Consider the following 20,000-nt stretch of genomic DNA (forward strand, 5'->3'; position numbering starts at 1 on the left):
AGCAGCCGTCCATACCGGGTGACGTCACCGGAAGTTCCTGCCGAACACTTTACTTTTGAGGCATAGTAGTAGGTTCTTTTGAAAGATGGTCTGGTTTCTTTAAAATGCACTCCATTACATCTTCATTTTCTATTAATTTTATTCATATAGTATCCATCGATTGTTACCTGCTACCCAAGGTAGAACTAGTTTTCTACCTCTAGTCCTATTCCATCTATTTTGATATTTGCAAAGTTGGCCCATTTATTGAACATCACTTCGGTCTTGCTGACACATATGAAGGGCCATTTTCTTGCTTCATTGCTGGACATCTTGTGGACTTGTGGCAAAAATAACAATGTCATCTGCAAATCATAGGTGACGTATTCACAATTGATTTGATTCCTTTTTCTTCCCAATTCAATGTCGGTGTTTGTGTGCTTTGGTGACATGGTGTCCACCTGACTGATCCTTTTCTTGGTTGTATCTTTATTTAATCTAGTGGTTGCTATGTTATTCTCGTAAATGTTCCTTATAAAATCAATATACGGTTCATCATTAATTTAAAACAGCTGGTGTGTAGACAGAATCAACTGCTTTTATCTGTGATCTACGAATACTGAACTGTGGTACGTCTTATATTTATTACTTTGACAGATCAGTTCTTGTACAACTTAAATGTGGTTTATTCTGTTTCATCCATGCAAATCCTGCTTTTTTTCTTAGGCAGGGCAAAGTCCGAGATCTGTTGCAGCCAATAGTGGGTATCTTTTATGTGATTGGAAGTAGACTAATTGGTCTTGGTTTCACTATCCAAAATAACATACATTTTAAGAAGATGAAGCAGCAAATTGCCTCACTCAAAGATGATGGAACAACAATAACACTGCACGTGTCATAAAGAGAGCTGAGAACATCTACATGAAATGATATGTCAACACAGATAACACAGGGCATAATTCAGCAGAGTATGAGCAAGAAGAAACCAGCAATGACGTACCATGCAACCTTTTTAGAAGCAAAGGCAATAATATCCATGAAGGGCAAAACTATTTACATGCTGCTTGAAGAACAGGAAAACGCAAGAACAATGTAGTAAATAGAAGTAGCTGTGTTAGGCCAGTTGTGATGGTGCAAAATAAATGAGTATTTTTATTTTAGGTGATACTTAAATTTTTTTTTTTTATTGTTTGGATTAGCAATTGATCGTTCTAATATGCCAGTCATAAACAATGTTAAAGGATCATACTGGTGCACATTCAGGAATGTGGTGTGTATGATTCAATGCAGCAAGTGTGACCAAGGATGCTACATTGGTAAAACCAACCAGAAGCGTCAATCCAGAATGAACCTACACAGACACAAAATAACACAATGAGGAAGGAAGATATTGCACTCTAGTGGACATCCCTTCTCACAGCCAGATAATTCCATAAATGATTTAAAAATCCAAATCCTGAAATTAATGTTTAAAAGCATTCAGAACATAAAGATTTGAACTTAAAATGATAATGCTTTGACACAAAAAGTGGACTGATATGGGGTTTCCTACACACAATCATAACTGTATGTAACTTTTCTACCTGCATCTGGTAATCTTACTCTTTAGTTCCCCTTCCCACTAATGATGGAGGCATGGTCCTACATGTTCTCTCCTTTCCTCACTGTCCCTTTCATACATTTCATACTCTGTTTATTTACCAGTCGCTTCTCGGCCATTTTTTCTGATTTTTAACTCATCTGCCTTAGATGTAAATCCAAAATTACAATCTGCTAAACTAATTCAATTTCTGTAAATCAGTATTGCTTGACCTGAGAGAGTAGAACCCTTGAAAGCGTGTCTTAAAACAGGGATGCGCAAACTGGGGGGGCAATATTATTTAAAGCGGGCGCATGGCCGGTGCAGGCGGCGGCTGCCGAAAGCTGTTGTGCGCGGGCAGGCAGACGGCACAACATGCAATGTACGGTGCAGGCGGCTGAAAATGCTCTCCCCTCTTACCCCCCTTCCCCCCCCCCTCCCTCCCCCCTTCCCTCCCCTCTCCCCCCCTTCCCTCCCCTCTCTCCCCCTTCCCTCCCTTCCTTCCCCTCTCCCCCCCCCTTCCCGCCCTCTCCCCCCCTTCCCGCCCCTCTCCCCCCCTTCCCGCCCCTCTCTCCCCCCCTTCCCTCCCCTCTCTCCCCCCCTTCCCGCCCCTCTTCCCCCCTTCCCTCCCTTCTCTCCCTCCCCTCTCTCTCCCCCTTCCCTCCCCTCTCTCCCCCCTTCCCTCCCTTCTCTCCCCCTTCCCACCCTTCTCTCCCTCTCCCCCCCCCTTCCCTCTCCCCTCCCTCTCTCCCCCCCTTCCCTCCCCTCTCTCCCCCCCTTCCCTCCCCTCTCTCCCCCCCTTCCCTCCCCTCTCTCCCCCCTTCCCTCCCCTCTCTCCCCCCCCTTCCATCTTCCTTCCCTTCCCCATTGCGTACGTTAATGCGGGTATGCCTGTAGTTACATAGTTACATACATGCTCCGGTCCCATTGTGTACGTTAATGCCGGGTATGCCTGTAGTTACATAGTTACATACATACTCCGGTCCCATTGCGTACGTTAATGCGGGTATGCCTGTAGTTACATAGTTACATACATGCTCCGGTCCCATTGTGTACGTTAATGCCGGGTATGCCTGTAGTTACATAGTTACATACATGCTCCGGTCCCATTGCGTACGTTAATGCGGGGTATGCCTGTAGTTACATAGTTACATACACGCTCCGGTCCCATCTCAAATGCGGCGGAGAGGTTTGCAATCCCAATTACTAGAAGATCATTGGGGAGCCTTAATCTAGCAAGTGGATTGACCAGGGCTAAAAAGGATGGTGTGTGTGTGTATACACACGTACATATACAAATTAATGTTTCCTCATAAACGTGAAGACTACTTCAATTATACTGTAGGTACAGATATAGGATAAATCAGGGGTGCGCAATCTTCCCCCCACCCTGCCACCCCCACCCTGCCACCCCCACGTGACGTCGCGTGATCCCACTGTGTCATTTGATGTCAAGGTGGCCACGGTAAGTTGGTTACAGAGGCCTTGCACGATCCACCGACATTTCATTTAAATGCCTTTGGGGAGAGCGCGGGACCTCTGTAACCGCCGCGCCCCCAGTTTGTGCACCCTGGATAAAGTGCCTGTCATCTAAATTTAGCATAGGTTGAACTTGATGGACGTTTGTCCTTTTCAACCTCATCTACTATGTAACTAATTACAGTATGTAACAATAGTATATAACATGTAACTAATTACAGTATGTAACTAGTATATAACCATGTAACTAATTACAGTATGTAACTAGTATATAACATGTAACTAATTACAGTATGTAACTATAGTATATAACTATGTAACTACTATAATTGTTTAAAACAGCGGTGCGCAAACTGGGGGTCGCGCCCCCCTGGGGGGGCGCAAGATTGTTTAGGGGGGCGCAGGAAGCAGCGGCGATATTGCCAGTAGCAGAGGAAAAAAAAGCCGTCTGCAGCTGCAATTTTTCTTTTGGCCATTAGGTGGCGCTGTGCTCCGCTGTGCTACAGTACACAGCAGCATTTCTTGCTTAGTGTATCAGCGTGTGTGACATGGGGAGAAGGGGTGAGTGAGACTGGCACATGGGGGGTGAGTGAGACTGGCACATGGGGGGTGAGTGAGACTGGCACATGGGGGGTGAGTGAGACTGGCACATGGGGGGGAGTGAGACTGGGACATGGGGGGGAGTGAGACTGGGACATGGGGGGGTGGGAGAGTGAGACTGGACATGGGGAGTGTGTGAGACTGTGGCATGGGGAGGGTGTGAGTGGCATGAGGGGGGTGAGAGTGTGAGATGGGGAGGAGGGTGAGAGTGAGTGTGACATGGGGAGGGGGGGTGAAAGAGCTACATGGGGATGGGGATGAGAGAGACACTGGCAGGAGGGAGAGAGACACACAATGGCTGGAGGGAGAGTGAGAAATACAGGGAGTTGGAGAGATTGGAAGAGGAGTGTGAGACTGGAAGAGGGGAGAGAGTGAGAGACAATGGGTGGAGGGAGAAAGAGACACACTGGCTGGAGGGAAAGAGAGTTGGGGGGATGGAGGGGGAGACACTGAGGGGAGGAATAGAAAGGGACTGGAGGGGGAGTGAGAAATACAGGAGAGGAGAGACTGGAAAGAGGGGAGAGAGGTCTGAGAGGTTCTAATGTGGCGGGAAGAGAGAGATTAATAATACAGCAGAAATGGGAACGCTATTAGACAAATATTATAATATTTATTTTTAAGTTATGTAGTTTCAGCTATAAATACTTTTTTTGTAGACGCGTGGCGGGGGCGTTACAAAGCTGGTTCGCCCTCAATGGCTGAACCAGCTCACGTGCACTGAAGTCATGTGATTTTGATTACATAAGGCAGGGGGGGCCCGAGAAATTTTATGGATTAAAAGGGGGCTCGGCATAAAAGTTTGCTCACCCCTGGTTTAAAACATCTTTATTTGTTATCTTTAGATTGTTTGCGACTGGACAGATTATGATGAGCGAATGAAGAAGTTGGTCGGTATTGTAGCTGACCAGTTGGAAAAGAACAGGCTTCCTTCTGTGCATCCTCACCACAGTATGCTGTACCCGCTGTCTCATGCCTTCAGGAAAGCTATTGCTGAAAGACATGGAAACCTCTGTTTGGACAAGGTAAGACTTTTCAAGAAGTCAACCAAAATGATGAGGAACGGTGGTGTGCTAAGTTTCTGAGCATTGGAGTAGCTCTTTTCTGTTATTTCTTATGGTTGCCCATATGTAATGTAGAAGGTGCACTCAAGAATGCAATATCGGCTTCCATGGATGATCTCCAGACCGATACAATCAATGGTATCTGCACAGGTAAACTGCAGCAAAAGTGTGGAACACGAGTTCTTGCTTTTCATAGTTCTGTTTGTATCCAGACATGTTGAAAGAGTAAATTCTTGGTATGTAATCATGCAATTGAATGCTTTTTCTTTGTTTTTTCTTTTTAATTTTGGCAGATAAATGTCCTTCACAAACCACCGTATGATCATCCAAAGGACCTGAAGGCCAGTGAGGGCGACTGAGGGTGGGTACGTGAGCTCGGACTTTGGAAATCATCCTACTTCCCACCTTATGCAGTCAATACCTGGCATGCATAATCCAGATAAATTTGAGGTAAGAATGTGTGTATTTTTAAAAAAATTTTTTTGAAAACTTGTTCTTTATTGAATTTTTGTTAAGAAAAGTGGGGAATGGGATACAGAACATAAAAATGGGTAACATGTTACTTTTGAATTACATATATTTGTATCACTCTCTCTCTCTCTCTCTTTCTCTCTCTTTCTCTCTCTCTGTCTCTCTGTCTCTCTCTCTCTCTCTCTCTCTCTCTCTCTCTCTCTCTCTCTCTCTCTCTCTCTCTCTCTCTCTCTCTCTCTCTCTCTCTCTCTCTCTCTCTCTCTCTCTCTCTCTCTCTCTCTCTCTCTCTCTCTCTCTCTCCTTTTCTTTTCTTTTCTTGCAGGTTTTCTGCTATGCTCTTAGCCCTGATGATGGCACAAACTTTCGAGTAAAAGTTATGGCAGAAGCGAACCACTTTGTTGATTTGTCCCAGGTGAGTGAGTTTATATTCGTTTCCATGTAATTTACATACCAGCAGTGATACATACGCATGCACACACATACGCATGCACACACATACGCATGCGCACACTTAGAAACTAAAAATGATGTAAACAGTTTATTCATGGATCATAAGCATAGAAGAGTCCTCGTCTAGGTCTAGTGAGTAGGTCGCTTCCTCCTGTCACAGGGTGTCCTAGCCGATTCTGGGAGCAGACCTAATTATACCTCTGAGGAAGTGGAAGGAGCCCCACAAAACTAGTAGGGGGAGACCAATTGAGGCAGGCTTGGTTGAGAGGTCGTGAGGGCTGTGAGGTCAGCACTGGCACCATCAGAGACTAGATGGGGAGGATCTCTGAATCAGCTAGGATGCTAGGCAGGACCCCTTGTGGTAGGAGGAAGCGAGAGAGAGAGAGGAAGGAGAGGAGAGAGAGAGGAAGGAACCTACTCGCCAGGTCAAGACAACAACTCTTCTAGGTTTCAGCAGCGTTACTCCGTGCATGCCATGTGCAATTTTATTTATTTAACTTGTACTTTGTGATTACATTTTATTATTACGCCATTGGAAGCGTTTTATGCGCTCATCTTTTACAGATAACCAATTCAGGTGACTACATGAGCAGCAGCACTTCAATGGGCACCATACTTGCCTCCTAATACGTACTAACAATACATATACTGTATATTGGACTTATGCATGGAACCCCTATGGATATTTAATAGAACTCCTGCAGCTGCAGAAGGGCATTGGTTGTCATTAGATGACAAGTCTGCCAGATACAGATGTTTCTTTTTGTACGAAGCCAACTAAAGAGTGTTCCCAGCAGTGGGCAGAACGAGCCCTGTACTGAGTATTGTTACTTCTCCCATTGCAGCGAGTTGTAATGTGTCTGCTTGTGCATCGATCTGAATTTGTGCCCGTCTCCTCAGATTCCTTGTAATGGGAAAGCAGCAGATCGTATCCACCAGGACGGAGTCCACATCCTAATTAATATGAATGGCTACACCAAGGGGGCCCGGAATGAATTATTTGCGCTCAGGGCGGCACCAATTCAGGTATCTGGCATCTTACATCAACAAGTTTTGAGATATTCATAGAGTATAAAGGCAAAAGTAGCAGAAGTCCGACAAAGACGATACAAAGATGTGATATCTGTTTATTTTTTAAAGAGCTGACCATTCCAGGTGTTTCATTAAAATGTACCTGACAAGATTGTGTTCTAACCTTTGTAGGTTTTCTACATGGTCCACATGGGGATCTTTGTCCCAAGCCTGAAAGAATAGTTTCCTCAATTTGGTAAATAGGTTCCTGAGTGATGTGGAAAGCACATACGTTTTCCATCCTCCCTCAGAGCTGAGCACACCTGAATAGTATTGTTTGTGGAGGTTCACAAAACAAATGCTTTTGGTGCAGCATTAGTGCAGAGAGAGGTCTAGAGGAGCTTGTTATGAGTAGTGAAGAACATTTGATACTGGAAATTTGAATGTATCCAGTATATTATCTGTTTCTAAAGTATTATTGTCAAGTTGTTGCATTGAAACTTGTTTTATAGCTATGTGGCTGGGGTATCCGGGAACAAGTGGAGCTCCATTTATGGATTATATCATCACTGACAAAGAAACTTCTCCCATTGACGTTGCTGAACAGTATTCTGAGAGACTAGCTTACATGCCCAACACATTTTTTATTGGCGATCATGCCAACATGTTCCCTCATTTAAAGGTATGTACATTCCTGTCACTATAATATTTTTGTTGACATGTTCCCTCATTTAAAGGTATGTACATTCCTGTCACTATAATATTTTTGTTGATGGTCAGAAACAACTGAAGAGTAAGAACATCCTTGTTTTTCACAGAAAAAAGCTGTAATTGACTTCAAATCCAATGGACATATTTACAGACAACAGAATAGTCCTTAATGGAATCGATCTAAAAGCCTTTTTGGAAACTTTGCCTGATGTGAAAATTGTGAAGGTAAGAATACTTTTCCTGAAACATCAGTCTTCTTTAGCAGTGCCCTCTGGTGTTGGGGAGGAAAGCGCTTCCCGTGCAGTTACTGTGCATTGTTAGCAAAAAATGACTTAAGGGGCGTTGGACAAATGTGAAACATCAAAGGTTATGATCTCAAACATATGAGAATGATTTGTGAATTCAAACCCAGCGTGGATGGTTCCTGGAATGCTGCTCAGCTGTGGGAATTTACTTCATGGATCATGATATCACACATGCAAGAGAAAATAAAGTGCAAACATGGTGCATTAGGTGATTAGTATATCTGACACCAAAGATCTAAGATATTTGGAAGAATAGACACGAGGAGGACTCCACAGAGAGACTGAGAAACTGCTGCTTACCTGGCATATGACCGAGCTATTTCTCGTGAGTAGGATTCACCACCGCTGAAAGAAAAGGATGAATATGATCTGTCCAATTCAGCTTTTTTGACGGTGTTTACATGCTATTGTTTTTAGGGATTTTTTTAATAAAACATTTGTATTAGATATATGCCACTCCATTCTTTTAGTGCTTGCAACACATTTTTGGTCTAGATCAATACCTATTTCCAAATTGTGTCTAATCTTCCAAATATCTTAGATTGTCTGTCTTTGGTGTCAGCTATACTAATCACCTGAGATAATGCACTATGTTTGCACTTTATTTTCTCTTGCATGTGTGATATCATCATGATCCACAAGAGAAATTCCCACAGCTGAGCAGCATTCCCAGGAATTATCTACGCTGGGTTTGAATTCACAAATCATTCTCATTTGGTTGAGATCATTACCTTTGTTTCACATTTGTCCAGCGCCACTGAAGTCATTTTTTTGCTGGTATATCTATCTCTGATTTCCCCAGAAAATAAGCTGACTTTTTAGGCAGCTTACGGACATTGTAATATAGATGGGCATACAGTATTGATAGTTATAACTTTTTACACTTGTTATAACTAGCGCTTGTTCACTAATCACTATCCCATTACTGTGCATTGCTGTTTTATTATGCACACTGTTTCAGACGTTGATGCGTTCTTTTGTGTTTAATTGTGCACTGTGTTGGGGGGATGATTTTTGCATAGTAGTAAGCTGCTTACAGAACCCGCCCTCACTCCCTCATTTTGTGGTGTACTCTATATTGCCTGGAAAACCTTCTCTAGGAAGAACAGAGGCAGATTTATCTTGTCTCAACTTTTCGATGTCATCATTCTTTGTAGCCACATGGTAACTCATGGCATTAATCTATTGTTTGCCCCTTGAAGATAAAGGCCTGAGGACTCTTGACAAATAATGCAAACATTCTCTCCTGGGAGACCATACTATGGGCTTTGTCAGTATAGATATAGAAACTAATCAAATATATCAAACACCGCTGCATTATAATGAGCTTTTAAATTCCGTTGTATGCCCTTACATCTCCATTGCAGGAGATAAAATGGGCCAATAGGCTTCTAACCTGTTCTGTGTTTTACAGATGAAGTGCCCAGATAGTGGAGACAATGTTGACAGTAACTCTGCGCTGAACATGCCAGTTATTCCTATGAACACCATAGCAGAAGCGGTAATTGAAATGATAAATCGAGGGCAAATTCAAATAACAATCAATGGATTTAATATCAGCAATGGACTAGCAACAACACAGGTAAGAGGGGAAACAGACACCCATAAAAGCAGGAGTGGAAAGTAAAAAGATATGCTAAGGGACCAGTTTGGTGCTATCTCTTTTAAAATCTATTTACACTCAGTGACTGTATTTGGGTGTATGCAAGTAGCACATGTATTTCTTATCTATCTATCTCTGACTGATTCCCGGCAGCATGCTCCTGAAACTAAATATAGATCTATTTTTTCTTCTTCCCAGCAGACCTGTGCCCTTTCATCTTTTTAAATGAGTGAATGGTAGAAATCTGTATTGGGTAAACACCGGCCTCCGGTCACATTCTGACGCCTCCCCATCCTTCCCTCCTTTCAAAGTAACATGCTCTGCAAAATCATTTTCTTCTGCGTCACACAGCAGCACAGGTCTGTGGGTACAGGCAGGCCCCGCTCGTACGGTGGGTTCCGTTCCCTGGCGCCGCCGCAAAGCGAAAATCGGCAAAAAGAGGAATCGACTATTTTCGGCTTCTGCGCAGGCGCAGATTTGCAGTCCCCCTTCACCCCCCCCCCCCCGTTCTGTGCATGCGCGACGTCGGCTGTCCCCGTTCTGCGCATGCGCAGACATGGCAGCCCCCTTCTTTGTACCGCCAGATTCTCAGCTGCTGAGCGCAAACCTAATGAATATGGGTATACATTGGGAAACGCCGTAGGAGCGGAACTCCGAGAAGCGGAACTGTCACCCCACCAACGTGTAGCGCTTTATTACCTTGATCTTTTTTTTTTTACGGAATACGTACTCTTAGTCCTTTACTATTGTTCCAGGAGTAGTGCTTCGTTTTTTCATCTGCTGCTGTATCTTCTCAAAACAAAGTGATTTTGACAATTCACAAGGGACCATGGACAACATTCAGAAGGAGGAAGGCTGGGGATCTTCAGACACCTGTGGCCTCAGATTACAATGGATTAGTGGGTGTTGCAGACACTGAAAAGAGGCTATTCAATAGTGTTTCTAGTTTTCCCACCTGGAAAGATCTTTCCTCATCAACATTGTCCTGTATCAAAAAGAAAGCGGTGATAGATATTGGAAACAAATTCCGCAGCTCGAATACAGTTATAGAAGTGCCAAGTCCAGAAAGATTCAAAGGAACGTGTTTGAGTTTTTTTTGTTGCAGTCATCTGAGAGGCTGAGAGCTGCGAAGTCGGTTATCAACAGTTTGTATCCAGGAGTTTTATGACTGGCCATAATCTAAAAGACTCGTATCTTCATGTTCTAATATGCAAAAGACACCAAAAATATCTGCGATTTGCTGTATAAGGCCTAGACCTTCAGCCTTTCATCCGCACCAAGATTTTTCACAAAGATAATCGTAGTCCTGGCTGCAGTTTTAAGACAAGAGATTTAAGTCATACTGAACTTAAGTGATCGGATGCTGAAAGCAAATTACTCAACTCAGTTGAAAGTCGATTTATGTCGTGATAGACATCCTACAGAATTTGATTGGATTATCCATTGGGACAGGTGTTCTAGTCCCCTCCCAGGAGCTACATGTTCCTGGATTTAGCTTTGATATGGCCCAAGGAAAAAAAGTCTTCGTGCCCCAATGCGAAATTATGGACTAAAGAAAGAATGCAGGGAATTGAGATTGACAGACAATGAGGAATTGCATAAAAGTACAAAGCCTCATGTCAGCCTCCATGGTGGTGGTGCTGCCATGGGCTCAAACACATGCGACCGCTCCATTGATATGTCCTTTTAGGGTGGATATCTTCTTGCTCCAGGACCAGAAACGCCTTAGTCAGACTCGAGCTGGCTTGGTAGGAGGAGGTCGAGAAACTTTCAAAGGGATACTCTTATGACGAAGCGTTGGAAGATCACAATGACAGATGCCAGTCAGTCCGGCTGGGAGCACATCTTTATCAGCTGATGTCCAAGGTGTGTTGAGTCAAAACGAGAGCAGTTTGTCAGGAAATATTGAGAAGCTAGCAGTTTTTCTGGCGATTCTTCATTTCAAAGTAATCAAGTTTCCCACTTCAGGTTCCGTCCGACAACTCGACCACAGTCGCCTATATCAACAGGCAAGGAGGCACAAAAAGTAAATCACATTTTTAATTGGGTGGACAACAATGTACCACAAAGTCGCATTTTGCATTCATGGGTCGCATAATGTGAAAGTGGATTCTCAGCCGAAGTCGGATTTTAGGAGAGACAGTGGACTCTACATACCGAAGTATTCTCAATACTGATCAAAATAGATTTTATGGCCACCAGAACCAACACCAAGGTTACACTTTTTGTTTAATGACTTCGCTGGGCACAATGACTCAGCGGCTGCTTTCCCCCACCATCCTCCTCCTCCTGAGCCCCCTCTCCTGCCCCCGCGAGCTGAGCCCGCTCTCCCCTTCTTCCCCGGGGGAGCCGAGCCCGCTCTCCCCTTCCTCCCCGGGGAGCCGAGCCCGCTCTCCCCTTCCTCCCCGGGGGAGCAGAGCCCGCTCTCGTGTGGCACTTCCGGTGCCCGCTGCTTGTGAGCGAGCGCGCGCAGTCCCACCGTGATCGGAGGTGTAGGGGAGGTGAGGAGGTGATGTGAGGTGCAGGGGGGGGATGATGTGTGAAGGGGAGGGGGTGATGTGTAGGGGAGGTGATGTGCAGGAGGGGTGATGTGAGGGGAAGGGGGGTGTGTGATGTGCAGGGGGGGTGTGTGATGTGCAGGGGAGCTGATGTGCAGGAGGGGTGATGTGAGGGTGCAGGGAGGTGATGTGAGGTGCAGGGGAGGTGATGTGAGGTGCAGGTGGGTGATGTGCAGGAGGGGTGATGTGAGTGCAGGGGGTGAGGTGCAGGGGTGATGTGAGGTGCAGGGGAGTGATGTGAAGGAGGGGGTGATGTGAAGGGGAGGTGATGGGCAGGAGGGGTGATGTGAGGTGCAGGGGGTGATGTGCAGGAGGTGATGTGCAGGAGGGGTGATTGAGGTGCAGGGGGTGAGGTGCAAGGGGTTGATTGGAGGTGCAGGGGAGGGTCATTGGAGGTGCAGGGGAGGGTCATTGGAGGTGCAGGGGAGGGTCATTGGAGGTGCAGGGAGGGTCATTGGAGGTGCAGGGGAGGGTCATTGGAGGTGCAGGGGAGGGTCATTGGAGGTGCAGGGGAGGGTCATTGGAGGTGCAGGAGAGGATCATTGGAGGTGCACGGGGGGAGAAGGATGTGAGGTGCACGGGGGAGAAGGATGGGAGGTGCAGGGGGGGGGTGGGATGTATGTTGTGTGCAGGGGGGTATTGTGTGTTTGATGTGGAGGGGGAGTATTATGTGTGGGGTGAGGGGGAGAGATGGGGGTATTATGTGTGTGGGTGAGGGGAGAGATGGGGGTATTATGTGTGTGGGTGAGGGGGAGAGATGGGGGTATGAGAGATAGATGGGGAGTATCGCAAAGGTTGAAAGTGAGGGGTTCTGGGGGAGATATGAGGATGATGATGAGGGGTGCTGGGGGAGATATGAGGATGATGATGATGATGAGAGGTGCTGGAGGAGAGGAGATGATGATGATGATAATAATGATGATTTTACCCATGCGGCCCAAATTTTTTTCGTTGCAGCAGTTCGGCCCTTCTCACTTTAAAAAGTTGTGCAGGCCTACTGTATACCTTTCCAATCTAAAAGATGTCCAACCTTTTTTTGAACAAATCTATTTTATCTGCCATCACAGTCTCCATGGGTAATGAATTCCACATTTTAACTGCCCTTACTGCAAAGAACCCTTTCCTTTGTTGCTGGTGAAATTTCCTTTCCTCAACCTTAAGGGATGGCCCTGAGTCCTTAATACTGCCCTTGGGATGAATAGTTCTTTTAAAGCTCCTTGTATTGTCCCCGAATATATTTGTATATAGTTATCATATCCCCCTCTTAGACGCCTCTTTTCTAATGTAAATAAATCTAATTTAGCTAGCCTCTCCTCATAAGTTAGAATGCCCATCCCCTTTATTAATTTGGTGGCTCTTCTCTGCACTCTCTCTAGTTCCATAATGTCTTTTCTTAGGATTGGTGCCCAAAATTGTACTCCATATTCAAGGTGTGGTCTTACTAGTGCTTTGTAGAGGGGCATAATTATGTTTATTTCCCTTCCATCCATTGCCCGTTTGATGCAAGATAAGACCTTGTTTGCCTTTGCAGCTACTGCATGACATTGGGCACTATTGCTAAGCCTGCAGTCTACAAGCACTCCTAAATCCTTCTCCATCAAGGATTATCCCAATATATCTCCATTTAATTTGTAAGTCGCCTTTTTATTCTTGCATCCCAAATGCATAACCTTACATTTATCTGTATTAAACCTCATCTGCCATTTACCTGCCCACGTTTCCAGTCTCTCCAAGTCCTCCTGAAGAGAAATTACACCCTGCTCTGATTCTATTACCTTACACAATTTAGTATCATCAGCAAAGATGGAAACTTTGCTCTCGATGCCAACCTCAAGGTCATTAATAAACAAGTTAAAAAGCAGGGGTCCCAGTACCGATCCCTGAGGTACTCCACTCACGATTTTAGCCCAATCTGAAAAAGTTCCATTTATGACAACCCTCTGTTGTCTGTCCTTTAACCAGTTTTCAATCCAGGTGCATATATTATTACTGAGTCCAATTTTCTTTATTTTGTACACAAACCTCATGTGAAACCGAATCAAAAGCCTTTGCAAAATCTAAGTAGACCACATCAACTGCATTACCCTGGTCTAAATTCCTACTTACCTCCTCAAAGAAACAAATAAGGTAGTTCACACCGTTCTACAGTTATATAAATAATCCAATTAACCGAGCCGTGGTCCACCTTCCAAAGGTGCATGACATAGTGTAGGTATGTACTCCATATTAATGAACAATTGGTTAACTGAGGAAGAAGTTCATAAGCGCCTTAAAAAATGAAAGTAAATAAGGCACCTGGCCCCAATGGCATACATCCAAAAGTTCTCAAGGAGTTAAGCTCAATAATAGCAAAACCATTATATTTAATATTCAAGGACTCCATTTCCACAGGCTCAGTACCACAAGATTGGCGTAAAGCAGATGTGGTGCCTATATTTTAAAAGGGAGCTAATTAACAAGCAGGGAATTATAGACCTTTAAGCCTGACTTCAATAGTAGGGAAACTACTTGAAGGTTTAATACAGGATAATATTCAGGAATACCTAATGGAAAACAAAATTATTAGTAATAGTCGGCATGGATTTATGAAGGATAGATCATGCCAAACTAACCTTATTTGTTTCTTTGAGGAGGTAAGTAGGAATTTTAGACCAGGGTAATGCAGTTGATGTGGTCTACTTAGATTTTGCAAAGGCTTTTGATTTGGTTTCACACGAGGTTGGTGTACAAAATAAAGAAAATTGGACTCAGTAATAATATATGCACCTGGATTGAAAACTGGTTAAAGGACAGACAACAGAGGATTGTCATAAATGGAACTTTTTCAGGTTGGGCTAAAGTCGTGAGTGGAGTACCTCAGGGATCGGTACGATCGGTACTGGGACCCCTGCTTTTTAACTTGTTTATTAATGACCTTGAGGTTGGCATCGAGAGCAAAGTCTCCATCTTTGCTGATACTAAATTGTGTAAGGTAATAGAATCAGAGCAGGATGTAATTTCTCTTCAGGAGGACTTGGAGAGACTGGAAACGTGGGCAGGTAAATGGCAGATGAGGTTTAATACAGATAAATGTAAGGTTATGCATTTGGGATTTAAAACCAGAGACAGAACATGAAACACAGACAGAGCTCAGTGCACATCATGTGAAACTTATACACGGTACAGTGCCTTAATACAGGGGAGCGCAAACTTTTTGTGCTGCGCCCCCCTGTCTCTCTGCCCCGGCTCTCGCGCCCCCATGCCTTCCTTCAGCCGCGTCAGATGACGCTGCATGGGCGTGTGACGGCTGAAATCCCGGTAAGTAAATAGTTGCAGGGGCCTCACGCGATCCCCGGCATCTAATTTAAATGCCTGGGGAAGAGCGCGGGGCCTCTGCAACTGCCCGCGCCCCCCCAGCACAATCTCCCGCCCCCCCTGGGGGTCGCGCCCCCCACTTTGCGCACCGCTGCCTTAATATATATGTATAGATATCTATTAAATAAAATGGTCTTTTAGTTTAACATTTTGGCCAAAGTGTTGTAAGCCCTTGAGCCACTACACGGCAGACCACATCTCAAGGGTACCCAACACTAATATAAATTCTTAATAACCTGTGCATTACCAGGAAGAATGATTATAGTAAACTAGCTGAGAGACCCGGCGTTGCCCGGATGTGAACCGTGAATAAGTATGTGTAAATGTTGTATTGTAAACTTTTAATGTTATGTGAATGTTATGTAATATGTAGTAAAATAGTATTTTTAAAAGAACAGGAGCTCCGTGCAGTGGGCGTCGGCGAGGGGCGGGGAGGTTAATGCTGGGGGCCTGTGGAGGAGGTCCGTGCAGTGGGCTGAGGTGAGGAGCGGGGGGGTTAATGCTGGGGGCCTGTGGAGGAGCTCCGTGCAGTGGGCTGAGGTGAGGAGCGGGGGGGTTAATGCTGGGGGCCTGTGGAGGAGCTCCGTGCAGTGGGCTGAGGTGAGGAGCGGGGGGTTAATGCTGGGGGCCTGTGGAGGAGCTCCGTGCAGTGGGCTGAGGTGAGGTGAGGAGCGGGGGGGTTAATGCTGGGGCCTGTGGAGGAGCTCCGTGCAGTGGGCTGAGGTGAGGAGCGGGGGGGGTTAATGCTGGGGGCCTGTGGAGGAGGTCCGTGCAGTGGGCTGAGGTGAGGTGAGGAGCGGGGGGGTTAATGCTGGGGGCCTGTGGAGGAGCTCCGTGCAGTGGGCTGAGGTGAGGAGCGGGGGGGGTTAATGCTGGGGCCTGTGAGGAGGTCCGTGCAGTGGGCTGAGGTGAGGTGAGGAGCGGGGGGGTTAATGCTGGGGGCCTGTGGAGGAGCTCCGTGCAGTGGGCTGAGGTGAGGAGCGGGGGGGTTAATGCTGGGGGCCTGTGGAGGAGCTCCGTGCAGTGGGCTGAGGTGAGGAGCGGGGGGGTTAATGCTGGGGGCCTGTGGAGGAGCTCCGTGCAGTGGGCTGAGGTGAGGAGCGGGGGGGTTAATGCTGGGGCCTGTGGAGGAGCTCCGTGCAGTGGGCTGAGGTGAGGAGCGGGGGGGTTAATGCTGGGGGCCTGTGGAGGAGCTCCGTGCAGTGGGCTGAGGTGAGGTGAGGAGCGGGGGGGGGTTAATGCTGGGGGCCAGTGGAGGAGCTCCGTGTAGTGGGCTGAGGCGAGGAGCGGGGGGGTTAATGGCGGGTTGCGGCCTGTGTGTAGGAGCTCCGTGCAGTGGGCATCGGCGAGGTGAGGAGCGGGGGGGGGGGGGTTATGATGTTGTTTGGGTGGGGGGGGGGGGTTAATGGTGTGTCGGTAGGCCTGGAGCAGACAGCGATGTGGGCTGGGGGGGGGGGGGTGGTGTTTTGAAGAGGCGGTGTGTGGATGTGATCGTGCGTGTATGTTTGCAGTGGTGAAATAAATATTTATGGAGGAAAGAGTCTGTACCTGATTGGTAGCAGGTGTTGCAGGGTTTTGTCTGGTGAGAGTTGTGAAGCGTGGTCCAAAAAAGTTTCCAATGTCTCAGAGGTGCAAATGTGTCAGAGCAGTGAGGGTTAGGTGCTGCGATTCCCAAAGCTCAGTGAGGGTGGGAGAGTGTGTCAGTGGTGTAGCTCAGTGAGGGTTTGTCACAGTGTGGCAGTGGTGTTGGCCGCAGACCAATGAGAGGTGTGCGGGGGCGGGCATGGACGACCAATGAGAGGTGTGCGGGGGCGGGCATGGCCTGAGGCGCAGTGACAGGCCAAAGGTGCAATGCGATTGTCCCTAGGGACACCAGACATCCAGACAGGCATACAGTGCTTTCAATTATATATAGTAAGATCTGTCAAAATTTGTTGCATAGAAGTTTGATTGAAGCTCTTATTAACCTGTACATTACCAGGAAGATTTGTCACAATCAAACTGCAAGCAAGCAAGTTTCCCTGAGAGTGGGAGATGCTATGGAGTGAGCTTTTAACCATTTAAATGTGGGAGGGGGTGAGCTTCAACTAGGTAGGAGGAGCCATCCTCCAATCAGCTAATAACCAGCTGAACAAGAATTGTAAAACATACAGGACACCTACAAGCTCATATTGAACCCCCAAAATAACCACAACATATATATAAGCATATAAGTGTCACAGAAGAGTGCTACTGAGCATGGCAATATATATTTAAAACCAGACAGAACATGAAACACAGACAGAGCTCAGTGCACATACAGTGAAACTTATACACGGTACCTAAATATATATGGTTATTTTGGGGTTTTAATATGAGCTTGTAGGTGTCCTGTATGTTTTATGCATTTGGGATGCAAGAATAAAAAGGCGATTTACAAATTAAATGGGGATAAATTGGGGGAATCCTTGATTGATAAGGATTTAGGAGTGCTTGTAGACAGCAGGCTTAGCAATAGTGCCCAATGTTATGCAGTAGCTGCAAAGGCAAACAAGATCTTATCTTGCATTAAATGGGCAATGGCTGGAAGGGAAGTAAACATTATTATGCCCCTTTACAAAGCATTAGTAAGGCCACACCTTGAATATGGAGTACAATTTTGGGCACCAATCCTAAGAAAAGACATTATGGAACTAGAGCATGCAGAGAAGAGCCACCAAATTAATAAAGGGGGTGGACAATCTAATTTATGAGGAGAGGCTAGCTAAATTAGATTTATTTACATTGGAAAAGAGAGCGTCTAAGAGGGGATATGATAACTATATACAGCTTAACCCCGTTATAGCGCGATACGCTACAACGCGAATCCGCTTATAACGCGGTCTGAGCATGGCTCCCGAATTGAAAGCCTCCATTTTGCCGCCTTATCGGCATCTCAAATACTCTATTTTGCCGCCTTACTGGTGCTTTCCTTTTCTAGCTGTCCATGTGCTAATCTCTCTGCTCTCCTGCCGTCGTCTGCCATTGTTTTTTTTAAAACATTCAATTCAATGCTTTATTTACTACCGGACACATACACACACACCAAGTGGGAATTGAACATTAATACATTTTGTACAAACACACATGCAGGGATTGAACTCAGGATAACCTAACCATAACCCTAACCCTTCTGATCCCAATGCCTTACCTCTTACCCCTACACTATAGGCTTGGTGTGACCGGACATACCCTATAAATATATTTATCCTCTACAACACATTGCCAGAGAGTACATAGCAATGTTAAATGTTAAGTCTATTTCTAGATGTCTATGACATCACACAGCTCCTGTGGTGTAGAGGTACAAATCTTAACTAGCATATGAAAGGGCCTGGGTTCAATTCCTGAATTATATGGTATAAAGTGACACCACGCTAGATGCCGGTGAAATTTTAACGCGACCCCGTTTATAACGCGGTCTCGGGGTTGTGGACCCCAAGGACCTCTCTATAACGGGGTTCAGATGTACAAATGTATTCGGGGACAATACAAGGAGCTTTCAAAAGAACTATTCATCCCTAGGGCAGTACAAAGGACTCGGGCCATCCCTTAAGGTTGGAGGAAAGGAGATTTCACCAGCAACAAAGGAAAGGGTTCTTTACAGTAAGGGCAGTTAAAATGTGGAATTCATTACCCATGGAGACTGTGATGGCAGATACAATAGATTTGTTCAAAAAAAGGTTGGACATCTTTTTAGATGGGAAAGGTATACAGGGATATACCAAATAAGTAAACATGGGAAGGATGTTGATCCAGGGATTCATCCGATTGCCAATTCTTGGAGTCAGGAAGGAATTTATTTTTCCCCTTATGAGATATCATTGGATGATATGACACTGGGGTTTGTGTTTGCCTTCCTCTGGATCAATAAGTAAGTATAGATATAGGATAAAGTATCTGTTGTCTAAATTTAGCATTGGTTGAACTTGATGGACGTACGTCTTTTTTCAACCTTATCTACTATGTAACTATGTTTGCAGAATACTTCTGTAAATTGCATGGTATTATGCATTTTACTATTTGCTAAAAGCATGGTCTCATGCATGCACTTGCCTGACACGCCCCTCCACGTCATGACCACGCCCACCCCGTTGCTCGCTTTCCAAAAACCTACAGTCTACACATCGCCAGAGAGGAAAGGTCGCGCGTGGCACTCGCTTTCACTATGAACAAAGCCTAAGGCCTCGTTCAGGGTGGCAGAGACAGGAGGTGGAGGGCGCGTGTGCGCGCGTCAGTCTGCGGGGCGATGTGTGCACATCATCACCAGCAGACCTTTTCAAACGTTCAGGAGGCGGGTCTACAGACCTGAGGTTAGGGATGGGTGTTTCTCTTCTCACTACACTTTCCCGAATGATTTGATTGGCTGCCGAAGTACCAGTGACGCTGCTGCAGCTTGAAAAAACAACTTGCGTTGTTTATGCAAACTGTAGCAAGCGTCAACTCCGTACTTCGGCGACAGGGTAGCTTCTTCCCTGACAACTGGTATTTACTTTAAATACTTTGTTTTTCGACGCAGGCACCCTTAACGAGGCCTTACAAAGGATATCTGTATTGAGAAAATCCACTGATCAGCTTTGGTTTCCTACTTTGTAACCAAAAGCCCTGGTGCTAATTATCAGTGCTTCACGTGGGCAAAAGCAATCCATTGCAAGTCTCTTTGAAACTTGTACAATAAAACGTTGTAACCATAGCTCAGTCATGGTTTTACTGTAACATTGTATAGTGTGTAACTTTGTTTTGCATACCCCATCTGCATATCTTTATCATCCTGTAGATAAATAACAAAGCGGCAACAGGGGAAGAAGTTCCGCGCAGCAT

The 20,000-nt window shown here is 45.6% G+C and overlaps 1 protein-coding gene across 1 annotated transcript in view; it reads left to right on the forward strand.

The window, feature by feature from the left end:
• Positions 1-20,000, forward strand: part of OGT (O-linked N-acetylglucosamine (GlcNAc) transferase) — a 61,999-nt gene that overhangs the window by 32,925 nt on the left and 9,074 nt on the right. The window contains 10 exon segments of the mRNA XM_075580852.1: positions 4,480-4,659; positions 4,992-5,050; positions 5,052-5,148; positions 5,492-5,581; positions 6,520-6,645; positions 7,142-7,312; positions 7,449-7,490; positions 7,492-7,566; positions 9,061-9,228; positions 19,957-20,000. The exon segment at positions 19,957-20,000 is cut by the window's right edge and continues 109 nt beyond it. Coding sequence (XP_075436967.1) covers positions 4,480-4,659; positions 4,992-5,050; positions 5,052-5,148; positions 5,492-5,581; positions 6,520-6,645; positions 7,142-7,312; positions 7,449-7,490; positions 7,492-7,566; positions 9,061-9,228; positions 19,957-20,000 — 1,052 coding nt within the window.

Source organism: Ascaphus truei (assembly GCF_040206685.1).
Source record: "Ascaphus truei isolate aAscTru1 chromosome 16 unlocalized genomic scaffold, aAscTru1.hap1 SUPER_16_unloc_1, whole genome shotgun sequence".
In the NCBI taxonomy this organism is placed as follows: Eukaryota; Metazoa; Chordata; class Amphibia; order Anura; family Ascaphidae; genus Ascaphus; species Ascaphus truei.